This window comes from Phyllobates terribilis, unplaced genomic scaffold (genome assembly GCF_046119375.1).
Source record: "Phyllobates terribilis strain yellow unplaced genomic scaffold, ASM4611937v1 Scaffold_5__5_contigs__length_657084704, whole genome shotgun sequence".
Taxonomy (NCBI): Eukaryota; Metazoa; Chordata; class Amphibia; order Anura; family Dendrobatidae; genus Phyllobates; species Phyllobates terribilis.
Window position 1 is genome coordinate 430,512,818 of NW_027362765.1, and position 15,256 is coordinate 430,528,073.

At 43.0% G+C, this 15,256-nt stretch overlaps 1 protein-coding gene across 13 annotated transcripts in view; it reads left to right on the plus strand.

Annotated features, from left to right (window-relative positions):
• LOC141273442 (scavenger receptor cysteine-rich domain-containing protein DMBT1-like) overlaps positions 1 to 15,256 on the plus strand; it is a 253,334-nt gene that overhangs the window by 167,448 nt on the left and 70,630 nt on the right. For all 13 annotated transcript variants that reach the window (XM_073685267.1, XM_073685271.1, XM_073685268.1 and 10 more), the window contains 5 exons: positions 6,801 to 6,818; positions 9,010 to 9,027; positions 12,073 to 12,093; positions 12,931 to 13,239; positions 13,463 to 13,771. In XM_073685267.1, coding sequence (XP_073541368.1) covers positions 6,801 to 6,818; positions 9,010 to 9,027; positions 12,073 to 12,093; positions 12,931 to 13,239; positions 13,463 to 13,771 — 675 coding nt within the window. The remainder of the gene's footprint in view (positions 1 to 6,800; positions 6,819 to 9,009; positions 9,028 to 12,072; positions 12,094 to 12,930; positions 13,240 to 13,462; positions 13,772 to 15,256) is intronic.

The following is a 15,256-nucleotide window of genomic DNA, read 5'->3' on the forward strand; positions in this document are numbered from 1 at the left end:
GTAACCACTGTAACATACCTGGTGGCGGGCTTGCATGGTGTACCATCTCTCACTATGCAAGATTGCAAACTTGATCTTCAGTCCAGTCTGCTAGCCTGGCTTCTATTCATGCTGTCTACTTGTCTCTGTTCTGACTGCTTAGGGCGGCGGCCCGGTTACTTCTTGTTTTTTGTAGCTGCTGTGGGCACACCCCTAATGCGTCCTCAGCCTATTGCTGTCTGTCACTGGATATTTAAACTAGCTCCACCTTGAAGCTGGTGCCTGAGCAACTCTTATCCTCAGAGGACTTCTTGCCTCTGTTGTGCCAGGTCCTGTTCTGTTTTTCCTGCCTGTCAGCCTTCCTGGAGGCTGTATTCCCAGGCCTGTCTGAACACGCTCCTAGCCTGTTTGTCCTGCCTTCTGGGGGCCACATACCCAGACGTGTTATCTGTGTCTTCTAGCCTGTTTGTCCGCCATTCTGGGGGCCGCATACCCAGACCCGCTCCTGTATCTCGCTGCAGTGTCAGTTCCTGTATGAACACTCAGTTCCTGTCTGAACACTCTCCTAGCCTGTTACCTGTTTTTCTCTATGTCCGTACCTTCCCTTTTTCTGCAGAGTCTGAACCTGCTCCTAACTCCTACTCGTTGTCGCTGTACTTCCGTGTGTGAGTTTAGAGTCCATTCGCTACTTCATTGCAAGTATATTGTGTGTATCTGGTTCCGCCTTTCCCTTCCAGTCTGTTCCGTGTGAACAGAGCCCTGTCCCCTCTGCTCTGCCTTTGCTCACCGCTCCGGCGGTTTATCTCTGCTCTGCCTTACTCACCGCTCCGGCGGTTCCTGCCCACTCTGCCTTGTTCACCGCTCCGGCGGTTTCTGCCCGCTCTGCCTTGCTCACCGCTCCGGTGGTTTCTCTCTGCTCTGCCTTGCTCACCACTCCGGCGGTTCCTGCCTGCTCTGCCTTGCTCACCTCTCCGGCGGTTACTGGCCGCTCTGCCTTGCTCACCGCTCCGGCGGTTCCTGCCTGCTCTGCCTTGCTCACCGCTCCGGTGGTTCCTGCCTGCTCTGCCTTGCTCTCCACTCCGGCGGTTCCTGCCTGCTCTGCCTTGCTCACCGCTCCGGCGGTTCCTGCCTGCTCTGCCTTGCTCACCGCTCCGGCGGTTCCTGCCTGCTCTGCCTTGCTCACCGCTCCGGCAGTTTCTGCCTGCTCTGCCTTGCTCAACGCTCTGGCTATTCCTGCCTGCTCTGCCTTGCTCACAGCTCCGGCGGTTCCTTCCTGCTCTGCCTTGCTCACCACTCCGGCAGTACCTCTCTGCTCCGCCTTGCCCACCGTTCTGGCGGTTGCTCTCTGCTCTGCTTGTCTACCGCATCTGTGGTTCTGTTCCTGAATCCAAGTCTGTACTGGACCCTATCCAGCCTGTGCTCCAACCTAATAGTACCTCCCCGTCTGCACGCCAGCCGTACTTGTCAGTACCCTCCTGTCTGCATACCAGCCTTGCCTGCCAGTATCCTCCTGTCTGCACTCCAGCCGTGCCTGCCAGTGCCCACCTGTCTCCATGCCAGCTGTGCCTGCCAATACCCACCTGTCTGTGTGCCAGCCTAACCTGCCTGTTCCTGTATTCCCCAGTGTGAGTCAACAGCCGTGTCCGCGGTCTGGCCTGGAGTAGCACCTGGTCCCTCTGCACGGTTCCTCCCTGGTGCACGGCATTGTTAGCCGTCGTGTGACCTTGGTCGGATCGGGTTGATATTTAGTTACGCCCCTCCAGGCACTCTCCGGTTCATGGCACAGTGGAATCACTAAATCAAGCACACGCCAGTCGGCCCGGGCGTGTGCATAACAGTTTGCTCAGGCCATGGCTCCCATTGAGCCCCACGGCCCTTCGCTCTCAGAGACATTTTCTGGCAAAAACGTGTACCAAGAAATTTTGTTTTCGCAAGCTGATCTCCAGGCGATGTACGCACCAGCCCAAATGGAGCTTTCTGCACCCGTTCCTGCAGATCCGCCACGGTACTATGGGAATCCTAAACTAAGCCGTGCGTTTGAGGAGCAATCAATGCTGCATTTCAAGATCTACCCTCTCTATTTTCCTACCGATTGGGCTAAAGTGGCATTTATGATATCCTACCTAGCAGGTGATGCCTTGAAATGGATCACCCCCCTATGGGAAGCATGGGATCCTATCGTCCTTGACCTGCAGGCCTTCCTGGTGGCCTTTCTAATGGTCTTCGATGACCCCAATTCTGAAGCCTCTGCTAAAGCTTCCCTTCCCAATATCCCAGAGCAGCCCCAATGGGTAATGTGTGTGGGTAACTCACCAGTTCTCCAGCCTGAAGAGACTGCTGCCCACCCAGAATCCTCACAGGATGACTACGCTCCACAGAATACTTCTCTTCCCAACCTCAAGAGGCAGTCCAGATGTGCTAGGCGTAGAGGCAAGCCATCACGCCAGGTTCTGTCCTCCCAAAGACCTCCTGTTCCCCAGCCTGTAGAAGCAGCTACCCGCACGGAATCCATGAAGGTTGACCATGTTCGGCAGGCAAAGCAGAGGCCAGAACTCAGTCACGAAATCGGATTGCAGTCCCGCTGCGGTTGTTTGGGACCCCCTGATGGTCTTTGTCCAGTGAAGGTTGGAGAATCCCAAGACATTAGGCCTGTAGGAGAGGCTGCCCTGGGCGTTAGTGTTTCCTCTCCACAGATGACCATGACTGTCTCCGTGGCAAGTAAAACGCCTCGGATTAATCAGAAGTTTCTGGCTTAAAGCCTTGAAGAGTCAGTGTCTGATTCCTGTCCGAAAACTCCAGAAGCCGGTTTGGGCATTGTCAGCAGAAGGACGAGCCCTACTCAGAAACAGTCAAAAGATGTCTGTACAAATTAAGCTCCAGATTGGAGCATTACACTTGAAGAAGCTTTCCTTTCAGGTGCTGACTGGTTTACCCACAAGTCGTCCAGAGCCGAGAGATCTAGTGCCCGCTCAGGTCTGGAGACCTTGCATGGTGTATCTTGGGGGACTGCTAAGGTACAATGGGTGACCAGTCCCCATATCTTCAGGACAGTCAGCAATGTCTTCTTCTTCTTCACCAGATCTGCTAGTCGCTGACTCGCTGTGTGCTGAAGTCTCCGAAGGAAGAGAATCGGAGGCAATGTCCCCACACAGTCTCGACGATTGTACCAATGATCTGGCTTCAGGTACAGTCCTGCCTCACAGACATGTCATCTCTGAAACCAGTTTGAGGATGGTCCCAAAGCATGGATCCTCCATCTCTAATAAATATGGCCTTGCGTCCATCGAGGCGGTGGATACCCCCAAGTTTCTGCACCCCTCCAACTAGGCGGAGGACATCCAGTTGCCTCCTGAATCCTCCGGGGTGCTACCTGATAACAAATGGCGAGAGACTTACCTACACCCTTTAACTGATACCTCGCTCACTTCGTCCAGTGAGATTGATCAAGTGTACCTCGAAGCAGTGGTTACCCCCGAGTCTCTGCACCCCTCCAACCAGATGGAGGACCTCCAGTTGTCTCCTGAACCCTCCGGGGTGCTACCTGATAACAAATGGACAGAGATTTTCTTACACCCTGTACCTGATACTTCACCCACTTCATCTATTGCTGAGGATGGCTTGATGGGAGGAAGCATTCTAGTTACCAAGATGATGAGACCAGTGTCGTTTCCTCTAGTGGACAGAAGAGGTAATCCTCTTGAAGAGAAGGATTGGCCTCCCAATTCTCTGCGGAACACTCTTGCAGGCTTGAAGAAGAGGGGGCGTAAGGGGGGGTACTGTAACATACCTGGTGGCGGGCTTGCATGGTGCACCATCTCTCACTATGCAAGATCGCAAACTTGATCTTCAGTCCAGTCTGCTAGCCTGGCTTCTATTGATGCTGTCTGTTTGTCTCTGTTCTGACTGCTTAGGGCGGTGGCCCGGTTGCTTCCTGCTTTTTGTAGCAGCTGTGGGCACACCCCTAATGCGTCCTCAGCCTATTGCTGTCTGTCACTGGATATTTAAACCAGCTCCACCTTGAAGCTGGTGCCTGAGCAACTCTTATCCTCAGAGGGCTTCTTGCCTCTGTTGTGCCAGGTCCTGTTCTGTTTTTCCTGCCTGTCCGCCTTCCTGGAGGCTGTATTCCCAGGCCTGTCAGAACACGCTCCTAGCCTATTCGTCCCGCCTTCTGGGGGCCGCATACCCAGACCTGTTAACTGTGTCTTCTAGCCTGTTTGTCCGCCATTCTGGTGTCTGCATACCCAGACCCGCTCCTGTATCTCGCTGCAGTGTCAGTTCCTGTATGAACACTCAGTTCCTGTCTGAACACTCTCCTAGCCTGTTACCTGTTTTTCTCTATGTCCGTACCTTCCCTTTTTCTGCAGAGTCTGAACCTGCACCTAACTTCTGCTCGTTGTCGCTGTACTTCAGTTTGTGAGTTTAGAGTCCACTCGCTACTTCATTGCAAGTATCTTGTGTGTATCTGGTTCTGCCTTTCCCTTCCAGTCTGTTCCGTGTGAACAGAGCCCTGTCCCCTCTGCTCTGCCTTTGCTCACCGCTCCGGCGGTTTATCTCTGCTCTGCCTTACTCACCGCTCCGGTGGTTCCTGCCCGCTCTGTCTTGTTCACCGCTCCGGCGGTTCCTGCCTGCTCTGCCTTGCTCTCCACTCTGGCGGTTCCTGCCTGCTCTGCCTTTCTCACCGCACCGGCGGTTCCTGCCTGCTCTGCCTTGCTCACCGCTCTGGCGGTTCCTGCCTGCTCTGCCTTGCTCACCGCTCCGGCGGTTCCTGACTGTTCTGCCTTGCTCACTGCTCCGGCGGTACCTCTCTGCTCAGCCTTGCCCACCGCTCCGGCGGTTCCTCTCTGCTCTGCTTGTCTACAGCATCTGCGGTTCTGTTCCTGAATCCCAGTCTGTACTGGACCCTATCCAGCCTGTGCTCCAACCTGCTAGTACCTCCCCGTCTGCATGCCAGCCGTACTTGTCAGTACCCTCCTGTCTGCATACCAGCCGTGCCTGCCAGTATCCTCCTGTCTGCACTCCAGCCGTGCCTGCCAGTGCCCACCTGTCTGCATGCCAGCCGTGCATGCCAATACCCACCTATCTGTGTGTCAGCCTAACCTGCCTGTTCCTGTATTCCCCGGTGTGGGTCAACAGCTGTGTCCGGGGTCTGGCCTGGAGTAGCACCTGGTCCCTCTGCTCGGTTCCTCCCTGGTGCACGGCGTCGTTAGCCGTCGTGTGACCTTGGTCGGATCGGGTTGATACTTAACTACGCCCCTCCAGGCACTCTCCGGTTCATGGCACAGTGGAATCACTAAATCACGCACACGCCAGTCAGCCCGGGCATGTGCATAACAACGACCACCACCACAGAATACTGCGTACAAATTCATCAAAGATGAGTGAATTTCTTCATGCAGCCCTGGTCCATGGTCTGTTTATCTGAATGTTACCTGAAGTTGGAGAGAAGTTACTGGGGTAGCTTCACTGAAAATAAGGCCTCATGTGGAGAGTGAATTAGTCCAGAGGAACTAAAGATAGCAAGTTTAAGATTAAGTATTTTACCAGTAACTGACTTTATACAGCTGGAGTGTAGAATTAAAATGGATAGTGCGAAAGCATTTACCAACCTGCATTAAGTCCAGCCTTAGCCTATCAGAGCTGTGGGAGGCAGCTTACTCCAAAATAGCTAGAGGAGTGGGCTACAGGGGCACCATGTTAACCAGTCTGGGAAGTTACTAATTTCTATGCTGACCAGGAGGAAATTCAAAGGTACATCTGTAGTAGTGGTAGATAAGAAAGGTGAAACCCACAGCAAGAAGATTTGGAAGGTATTTCTATACCCAAGTAACCAAATTGTAACATCAAAATGCCATCACTGATATATATATAAAATGCCTCTGCATGATACAGAAGAAATCTAACAAAAGTGTATTGCCTTACATCATTTGTTGCGGTTCTATTTAGAGAAGTCCAGTAAAAATATTTGTATCTTTTCACATTGGACTCTGGCATCTCAGATTTGATGCATTTTGTCAAAGTCCCCATACCATCCAACCACTTTTGGGGTGAATGGGGCCGGCAGGAAACGCCGTAAGATTTCTACACACTCAGTGGTTCTGCAATGGTACTTTAGGAAACCTCGTCACGAATCGTCCCTTACAAGATCAGCTAATCATAAACCGGGCCTGGGATCCCAGAGGGTAAGGAAATTCATGCAGCTCCTGTTCACAGGCAGAGAGCAAAGACTGGGACCATGGAACTGGGTTGCGTGAAGCGATCTGCTCATCTCTACAAAATGTATGCAATTATAATTGAGTTTAATCTGAACTGTACAAATCTATAGGTACAGATGTAACAAGCTCCAAATGAACATTGTTTCAGTCTGATAAACCTTTGTATAGTATTTGCAAATTTGAATATTCACTTTAAAAAATAAAATTCAAAGACAATCCATATAAAAAGATTTTAAAGATTTAGTTAATATGGATCCTTTTTTTCAGGAACATTGCCACACTTGTCCACAGGTCACGTGTGGTATTGCAGGTCAGTTCTATTCACATTAGTGAAGCTGAGCTGTAATACTAGAAATTACCCAGAAGGAAATCAGATACATTTTTTTTTCTAATCCTATACAACGTCTTTATTTCAAATAATGTGATTTATGTGTTCCCATAATTAAGAACTTTTGAGAGAACAGCGGTCACACTAATTACAAGTCGTCTAAGTTGGCCACTATATGTTGCTCTGTGAACGTGATCCAATGATGATATCTGCTCAGTGCCATTTAGAATTACTTTATTATTTAGTTTAATATTGATTAAATTTCACTTTTGTTTCTACAGGGTCACAGATATTTACTAGTAAGTACAATTTTACGCCATATTGAATAACAAAATGAGTTACTGTAATCTTTAAACAACAGATATGGCTTTTAGTGAATTTTGCAAATGCAATTTTTTACACTTCACAGTTTAATATATTTTAAATCTAATTTGCAAATTTATTTTTCTTTTTAATTTGGATTGAATATGATTACAATTTTGGATTTTCCTCCGAATAAAAAGTTAGGTTCATGTATCAAACTTTTCTAAAAGTAAAACTATTTTTGTTGCCCATGTAAACAAATTGCAGTGCGGCTTTCATTTTATCAGAGCTGCTTACGAAATGGGAGTTGCGATGTGATTGGCAGTTTTTCTTTTAGATGGCTTTCAATAAATCAAGCCAATATTTTTTCTAATTGAATTCTTAAATGTTACAAAAAATGTTGGACAGGTGAATTTTTCTTTAATATGATGCATAATGAAATATATGTTTAAATTGATTTTGGGATATCCTATAAGGAGAATGTAAAAAATGGCATTGAGCTAGACCTATTGAACAAGGCTGATTTACCATGTTAAAAATGTAAGTAGGAAAAATACTTGTGCATGTTCTGTAACACGCTATATTTAACCATTCTGCACTGGTAGCAAGGAATGTCTCTTTATATTCAGACCTGACAGTGTCTGAATGACAGTGCTAAAGGTTTCTACTAGTGTGTATAACTCCTTAAAGGGAATAAATCAGCAGGATTTCACACCCCAAACTATTTATATGTTCATGTAGTGCTTTCAGAGGTAAGTCCAGCAATGCCTTCTCAAGGCAAGTCTGTTCCTCTGTTACTGAGAAATCAGCATTGGAATTGATATGCAAATGAGACTGAAGGACTATGGTAGATCTAAAGCCTCTGCCACTCCAGCTGTATTCTCCGCCTAGTTCTGCCTCCTCCTGCTTCAGGCAAATAAGTTGTCACTTAAGCAGGGGGAGGCTGCACTGGGTGGGGAATAGAGCTTGATTGACAAAGGCTTTTGATATATCATAGCCATTCAAACTCTGAATTCTCTATAATGGCGGAACGGACTGGCTATGTAAAGGTATTGCTGGACTTGTTTAATATCAGTTTGGGGTGTGAAATCCTGCTGACAGATTCCCTTTATACAAGATCATTTCATTTGTTCCCTTGAAATGCTAGGTTATTTAAGAAGTTAAAAATAAATGAGCTTCACAAGATTCTCCTATTTTGGGGAGTTTTTGGGGATTTTCTTGTATTGAAGTATTCAGGAAGCTGTTTTGAAGAGTTCTAGGAAGGTTTTTTTCCTATTACTGCAACAACTTTTATTCTCTTAAAAAATGAGCTGTTCTGCAGTACCTGGTTGTGGCTTCTACACATTGAATGGAGCTGTGAATTACAAATCCATGCAATGTTTCTACCTATGGCCGCTGTGGGAACTTATAACAGCTGAATAGATGCACTGATCCCCACAGATCTTATAGCTATAACCCTTCCTGAGGACTGGAATTCACTTCTCGATGTAAGTCTATGAGACTCCAAACGGGGCTCTCATAAACTTAAACTATGGGTAGGTTCAGACAAGCGTATAAAAATCGTTCAAAGTTTCATCCAAAAAAATGGGACAATCTTGTTATCGCTTGTCCTCCATGTGCACTCTGTATGTAATCAGTTTTTTACAGCAGCTATTAATCATTTATGAAACTACCTGTAGATTCATACCTTACAGAACTGCAATTTATCCGAAAATATCGGATGCTATACTGTGACTTCATGTATCATCCGATTATTTTCACACACCCATAAACTTCAATTGGTGAGTCTCATCTGACTTATGGAAGAAACGAGTGCATGTTGTGATTTTTTCACGCAGATTCGGTCAGTGAAAAAATTTGCTCTTCTGCACTGCCCAATTGAATAACATTGGTCCTAGTGCTGTCCGTGGTTTTCAAGAAAATATTGTGTGCAACAGCCCTAAGGCAGAAAGTAAGGGTAAGTAGTGACTTCTGGCAAGTCAGAGCAGCAGTGTCAAGATGGTGGAGATGGACCGGAGTGGCACCAGAAACAGTAGAAGAATGGTAAGTATTTTACTACACACAAGGAACATAGATCACTATTATTTATCCAGTGATGAAAAAATAAATATCTCCCCATGGTACTTAATGTGAGTTTATTTTTATTTTAATGAAACTTATTGACAAAATCCCACTTTTGCTTTACAGGCTCACCGATATCTACTAGTAAGTACAATAATACTTGATATTGAATAGGAAAATGAGTTACTGTAATATTTACATGTCAGATATTGCTTCTAGTCAGTCTTTCAAGTGGCCTCGTATCATCAATTTTAAAAACATTTAACAGTTTTAAATATTGTAAACCTAATTTTGAGATTATATATCTAAACATATGATGATTTTTTTTGTTTTTACTTCAAGAATGCACTCAATGGAGAGGATATATTAAACTTATCTGAAAGAAACATTCAAATTAGGGAATCTTGTAAGAAAAATGTGAACAATAATTGAGCTAGTCCTCTTAAACAAGGCTATCTCTTGCATTTCCAGCTTTATTTGGCTCATGCACACAACAGCTCTAAAGCTTCTTTTTTATGGATTTTATGAAGCCCTAATAGGCTGCCATATTGGTATATAGGGCCAATACTTTACCTGTGTTCTTTTGATTTCACAAGGAAGAATACAAAGCTCTTCCTGTCAAATTCCATAAATTATGTTAATAGAATCACAGAATAATAGAATGTTAGAGTTGGAATGGACCTCCAGAGTCCTCGTGTCCAACCCCCTGCTCAATGCAGGATTCACTAAACCATCTCAGACAGAGGTCTGTCCAGAATTGATTTAAAGGCATCCAATGAAGGAGAACTCACCACCTCTCATGGCCGCCTGTTCCACTTGTTGATCACCCTCACTGTCAAAAAGGGTTTTCTAATATCTAATCTGTATCTTCCTCCTTTTAGTTTCATTCCATTGCTTCTCTTATTTTCCATGTGCAAATGAGAACAAGAATGATCTCTATACACTGTGACATCCCTTCAGATATTTGGAGACAGATATTAAGTCTCCTCGTGGCCTTCTTTTTCGCAAGCTAAACATTCCCAGATCCTTTAATTGTTCCTGATAGGCAGTCCACTCACCATCCTGGTAGCTTTTCTCTGAACTTGCTCCAGTTTTTCGATGTCACAATTAAAATGTGGTGCCCAGAATTGGACACAGTATCCCAGATGAGGTCCGGGTAATTACTTCACATGATCTAGGCTCTATGCTTCTCTTAATACATTCCAAAACTGTGTTTGCCTTTTGTTCCTGCTGCATCACATTGTTGACTCATGTGCAGTCTGTGATCTATAAGAATACTCCAATCTTTCAAGTCTTTTTCACATGTGCTGTTGCTTAGTTCTATACCTCCCATTTTCTAGATGTAATTTTTGTTTTTCTTGCCCAAATGTATAATCTTGCATTTCTCACTGTTAAATACCATTCTATTAGTCCCTGCCTACTGTTCAAGCTTATCTAGATCCTCCTGAAGCAATTAAAATGTGGTGCCCAGAATTGGACACAGCATTCAAGATAAAGTCTGACAAGGAGGAGTAGATGGGGATAATTACTTCACATGATCAAGGCTCTATGCTTCTCTTAATACATTCCAAAACTGTGTTTGCCTTTTGTTCCTGCTGCATCACATTGTTGACTCATTTGTGATCTATTAGTATACTCAAGTCTTTCAAGTCTTTTTCACATGTGCTGTTGCTTAGTTCTATACCTCCCATTTTCTAGATGTAATTTTTGTTTTTCATGCCCAAATGTATAATCTTGCATTTCTCACTGTTAAATACCATTCTATTAGTCACTACCTACTGTTCAAGCTTATCTAGATCATTCTGAATACTTTCTCTGTCTTCTCTAGTGTTAGCTATCCCTCCTAGCTTTGCATCATCTGCAAATTTGATTTGTTTACCTTCAGTTCCCTTATTTAGATCATTTATAAAAATGTTGAACAAGACTGGGACCAGAATAGAGCCTTGTGGTACCCCACTTGAAATACTCTTCCAATTGGATGTGCAACCATTTATTACCACTCTTTTAGTACAATCACTGAGCCAGTTATGAATCCATCTAACCATAGCCATGTCAAATCCATACTTGCTCATTTTTTCAATAAGGATAGTATAAGGTACTTTATCAATGCTTTTGATGAAGTTGAGATATACTATAACTACCACATTTCCCTGATCCATACAGTCAATGATAACATCATAGAAGGAAATTAAATAAGTTTGACATGACTTGTTTGCTACAAACCCATGCTGGCTCTGGTTAGCTACTGTATTCTTATCCAAGAACTTACATACATGCTGTTTAATAATTTGTTCAAAGATTTTTCCTGGTAAAGAAGTAAGGCTCACTGGCCTGTAATTTCCCAGCTCCAGGCCAGCGAGCCTTACTTCTTTACCGGGAAAGATCTTTGAGCAAATTGTTAAACAGTATGTATGTAAGTACTTGGCATACATGTTGGCATGTTCCATCTGACTATATAGAAGGCTTTTCTTCTAGAAACAAACATCTCTGCACATACAGAGCATGACAGTGTCAGACTGGCAGTGCAGAAAGGCCATACAAGGTCTCTTCCAGCATGATCCCTTAAAAAAAAAGCTTTACATTTTTTCCTATAATATCAGTTAAAATAACATTTTGTGTGCAGTGTAAAAGCCCCAGATTTAATGTCACACTGTAGAACTTTGTAAAATATTATGTAGTGATAAGACAAATTAAAAAAACTATTCTTACATATATCCAGCTAATTATGAAAAATAACAATTTTCTTTCAAAATAAATGAAAAGTTTAAACTGGTGTTTGAAACTCTTAGGCCACGTTCACACATTCAGTATTTGGTCAGTATTTTACATCAGTATTTGTAAGCTAAAATCAGGAGTGAATGAAAAATGCATAAGTGATGATGTGTTTCTACAATACTTTTCCTCTGGTTGTTCCACTCCTGGTTTTGGCTTACAAATACTGATGTAAAATACTGACCAAATACCGAACATCACAACGTGGCCTGAAAATGATGCTAACGATGTTAAACCACATGTGATTAACCAAAAGACAGATAAAATGTGTGTATAGCTTATTTAGTTTGTAATATCATTCAATAGTTTCATGTGGATATGTGATTGTTTTGATATAAAGAGATATTGAATAAATGCTAAAGTTCTTTTTTGAAAAAATAATATTTTCATTAAAATGTTTTACATTTTATCTCACAGGCACTCCTCCCTCAAATACCGGTAACTAAATACCTATTTATAAAATTTTAAAAACTCTACTTAACATTGAAATTGTAACTAGAAGGGAAAGTTGTAGAATTATGTAAATCATAGGATGTATGGACATGTTACCCCCTGGCCACTATCATCTCCCATCTTAGTAATAGAACCAAGAATTAGAGGCACTTTTACCCAATGCTGACCTGTCCTTAGAAAATGTCAACTGTTTCTGAGAGAACAATGAGCTAGTAACCATTGTTTTAAATTTTATGTCATACATCAATAGTACACGTCAAAATAAGAAACTTTGTAATGTATATTATCAGAGAAATATGCTTCTATTTCCACATGGAGAAGGACTGTTCATTCATTTTCAAAATTCTTATTTCTCAAATAAAATATGTATTCAGTGAAGTCAGATTTTTACATTATTGAGATAGGAGATGATATTGCTACTGAGATGATTCTATGGATGGGAGGAGGAATAAGAGAAGCGAGGAGCTCTGCGTCTAGCTCCTCCCTCCTCCTCCAGCTCCCCTTTAGATAGAACTTTATGAGCACCAACTGTCATCTCCTACCTCAGTAATGTTACATTCTGTCTAAATTAAATACAGATTTTACCCATGAAATGAGAATTTTGATAATGAATAATAAGCCGTGTCATAGAAAGAAGCAGGATTCTCTAAAAAGATGTATTACTAAGTTTTCTATTTTCATGTGTATTATTAATTTATTAAGTACAACTTAAAACAAAGGTTACTCTTTAAACCAATCACACATTAATGGCCAATCCTATAATGAATAATCTCATTAATAATTGTATTCTCAATTCTCGTATTCTTTTATATTTTGTTTCAGGGATTGATATGAGGCTGGTAAATGGAAGCAGATGTTCTGGTCGTGTGGAGGTCCTCTATAATGGAGAGTGGGGAACAGTGTGTGATGATTCTTGGGATCTAAATGATGCTGAAGTCGTATGTCAAAATTTAGGGTGTGGCAGTGCACTCAGTGCCGATGTAAATGCTATTCATGGGCATGGCCAAGATCCAATCCTGTTAGATGACGTAAGCTGCAATGGTGGAGAAAGTTCTTTATTGAACTGTTCTTACCCTGGAATAAAACAACACAACTGTGGTCATCATGAAGATGCTGGAGTTACTTGCTCAGGTATGAGATCAAAATAAAATCCAAAATTCTATATAAAATCCAGAAATTAGGTAAGAAAGTTAGAAGGATCATATTTATCACTCCATTTTCTGGTTGTCTTACTTTTCTTTCACATCCTATTGATTTGATTGGCCACGTTATGATGCAAAAGGGTTCGTCCAGTTAAAAATATTCTGTGAATAAATGTGCATTTTAAAATACTTTCTTTTTCCTATTTTCCCAGGGTTACCTGTAAGGCTGGTAAATGGAGATTATTGTTCTGGCCGTGTGGAAGTCTTCTATAAGGGAGAGTGGGGAACAGTGTGTGATGATTTTTGGGATATACACGATGCCGACATTGTATGTCGTCAGCTGGGGTGCGGCTATGCGACTTCTGCTCCTGGAATGGCAACATTTGGGCAAGGCCAAGGACCAATATTGTTAGATGATATGCAGTGTGTAGGTAACGAAGCCACTTTATCACATTGTTACCACCTTGGGATTGAGAAACACAACTGTGCTCATACTGAAGATGCTGGAGTCATCTGCTCAGGTACACAAACTTTATAGTATGATTAGAAATGGCAAGAATAGCTAATTTTGGTTATTTATCATGGTAAATCTCATGAGAAAAGTCAACATAGAATTTTTTTTCTAGAAATTAATTATTACAGATATTGCACAAAGAATACAAGACATTTCTAAAAATAAGGTTAAGATACTTTAAAAATGTAAAACATTTTGCAATTTTCCCAGCTTGAATGGAAAATTGGATCCTAAACCAAGCTGTATAAAGCTACGTTCACACAGGTGTATTTCATGGTCTATATTCTGACCATAATGTCTGGAATGACCACCTACCCAAACTATTGATACATATGATGCTTTAAGTTCGAGTCAGAAGACCCGCGGTCAGTCCAAGCATTGCCGTTTCTATACAGACTGTAAAAATACGCCTATGGGATTCAGAAGCATTGAGTACTGAGTTAATGATGAGTATGATTCTAGCTCACTGTAGCCACCACCACCACCGAATACTACATATCAATTAATCAAAGATGAGTGAATTACTTTATGCAGCCCTGGTCAATGGTCTGTTTATCTGTTTATCTGTTTGTTAGCTGAAGTTAGACGAACTTGGAGAGAAGTTACTGGGGTAGTAGGAACTTTCACTGAAAAGAAGGCCACATGTGGAGAGTGTATTAGTCCAGAGGAACTAAAGATAGCAAGCTCAAGATTAAGTATTTTACCAGTAACTGACTTTAAACAGCTGGAGTGTAGAATTAGAATGGATAGTGCGAAAGCATCTACCAACCTGCAGTAAGTCAAGCCTTAGCATATTAGAGCTGTGGGAGGCAGCTTACTCCAAAATAGCTAGAGGAGTGGGCTACAGGGGTACCATGTTAACCAGTCTGGGAAGTTACTAATTTCTATTCTGACCAGGAGGAAATTCAAAGGTACATCTGTAGCAGTGGTAGATAAGAAAGGTGAAACCCAGAGCAAGAAGATTTGGAAGGTATTTCTATACCCAAGTAATCAAATTGTAACATCGAAATGCCGTCACTAACACACATACAAAATGCTTCTGTATGATACAGAAGAAATCTAACAAAAGTGTATTGCCTTACATCATTTGTTGCGGTTCTATTTAGAGAAGACCAGTAAAAATATTTGTATCTTTTCATATTTGACTCTGGCATCTCAGATTTGATGCATTTTGTCAAAGTCCCCATACCATCCAACCACTTTTGGGGTGAATGAGGCTGGCAGGAAACGCCCGTACGATTTCTACACACTCAGTGGTTCTGCAACGGGTCTTTGGGAAACCTCGTCACGAATGGTCCCTTACAAAATCAGCTAATCATAAACCGGGCCTGGGATCCCAGAGGGTAAGGGAATTCATGCAGCTCCTGTTCAGGGGCAGAGAACAAAGACTGGGACCATGGAACTGGGTTGCGTGAAGCGATCTGCTTATCTCTATAAAATGTATGCAATTATAATTGAGTTTAATCTGAACTGTACAAATCTATAGGTACAG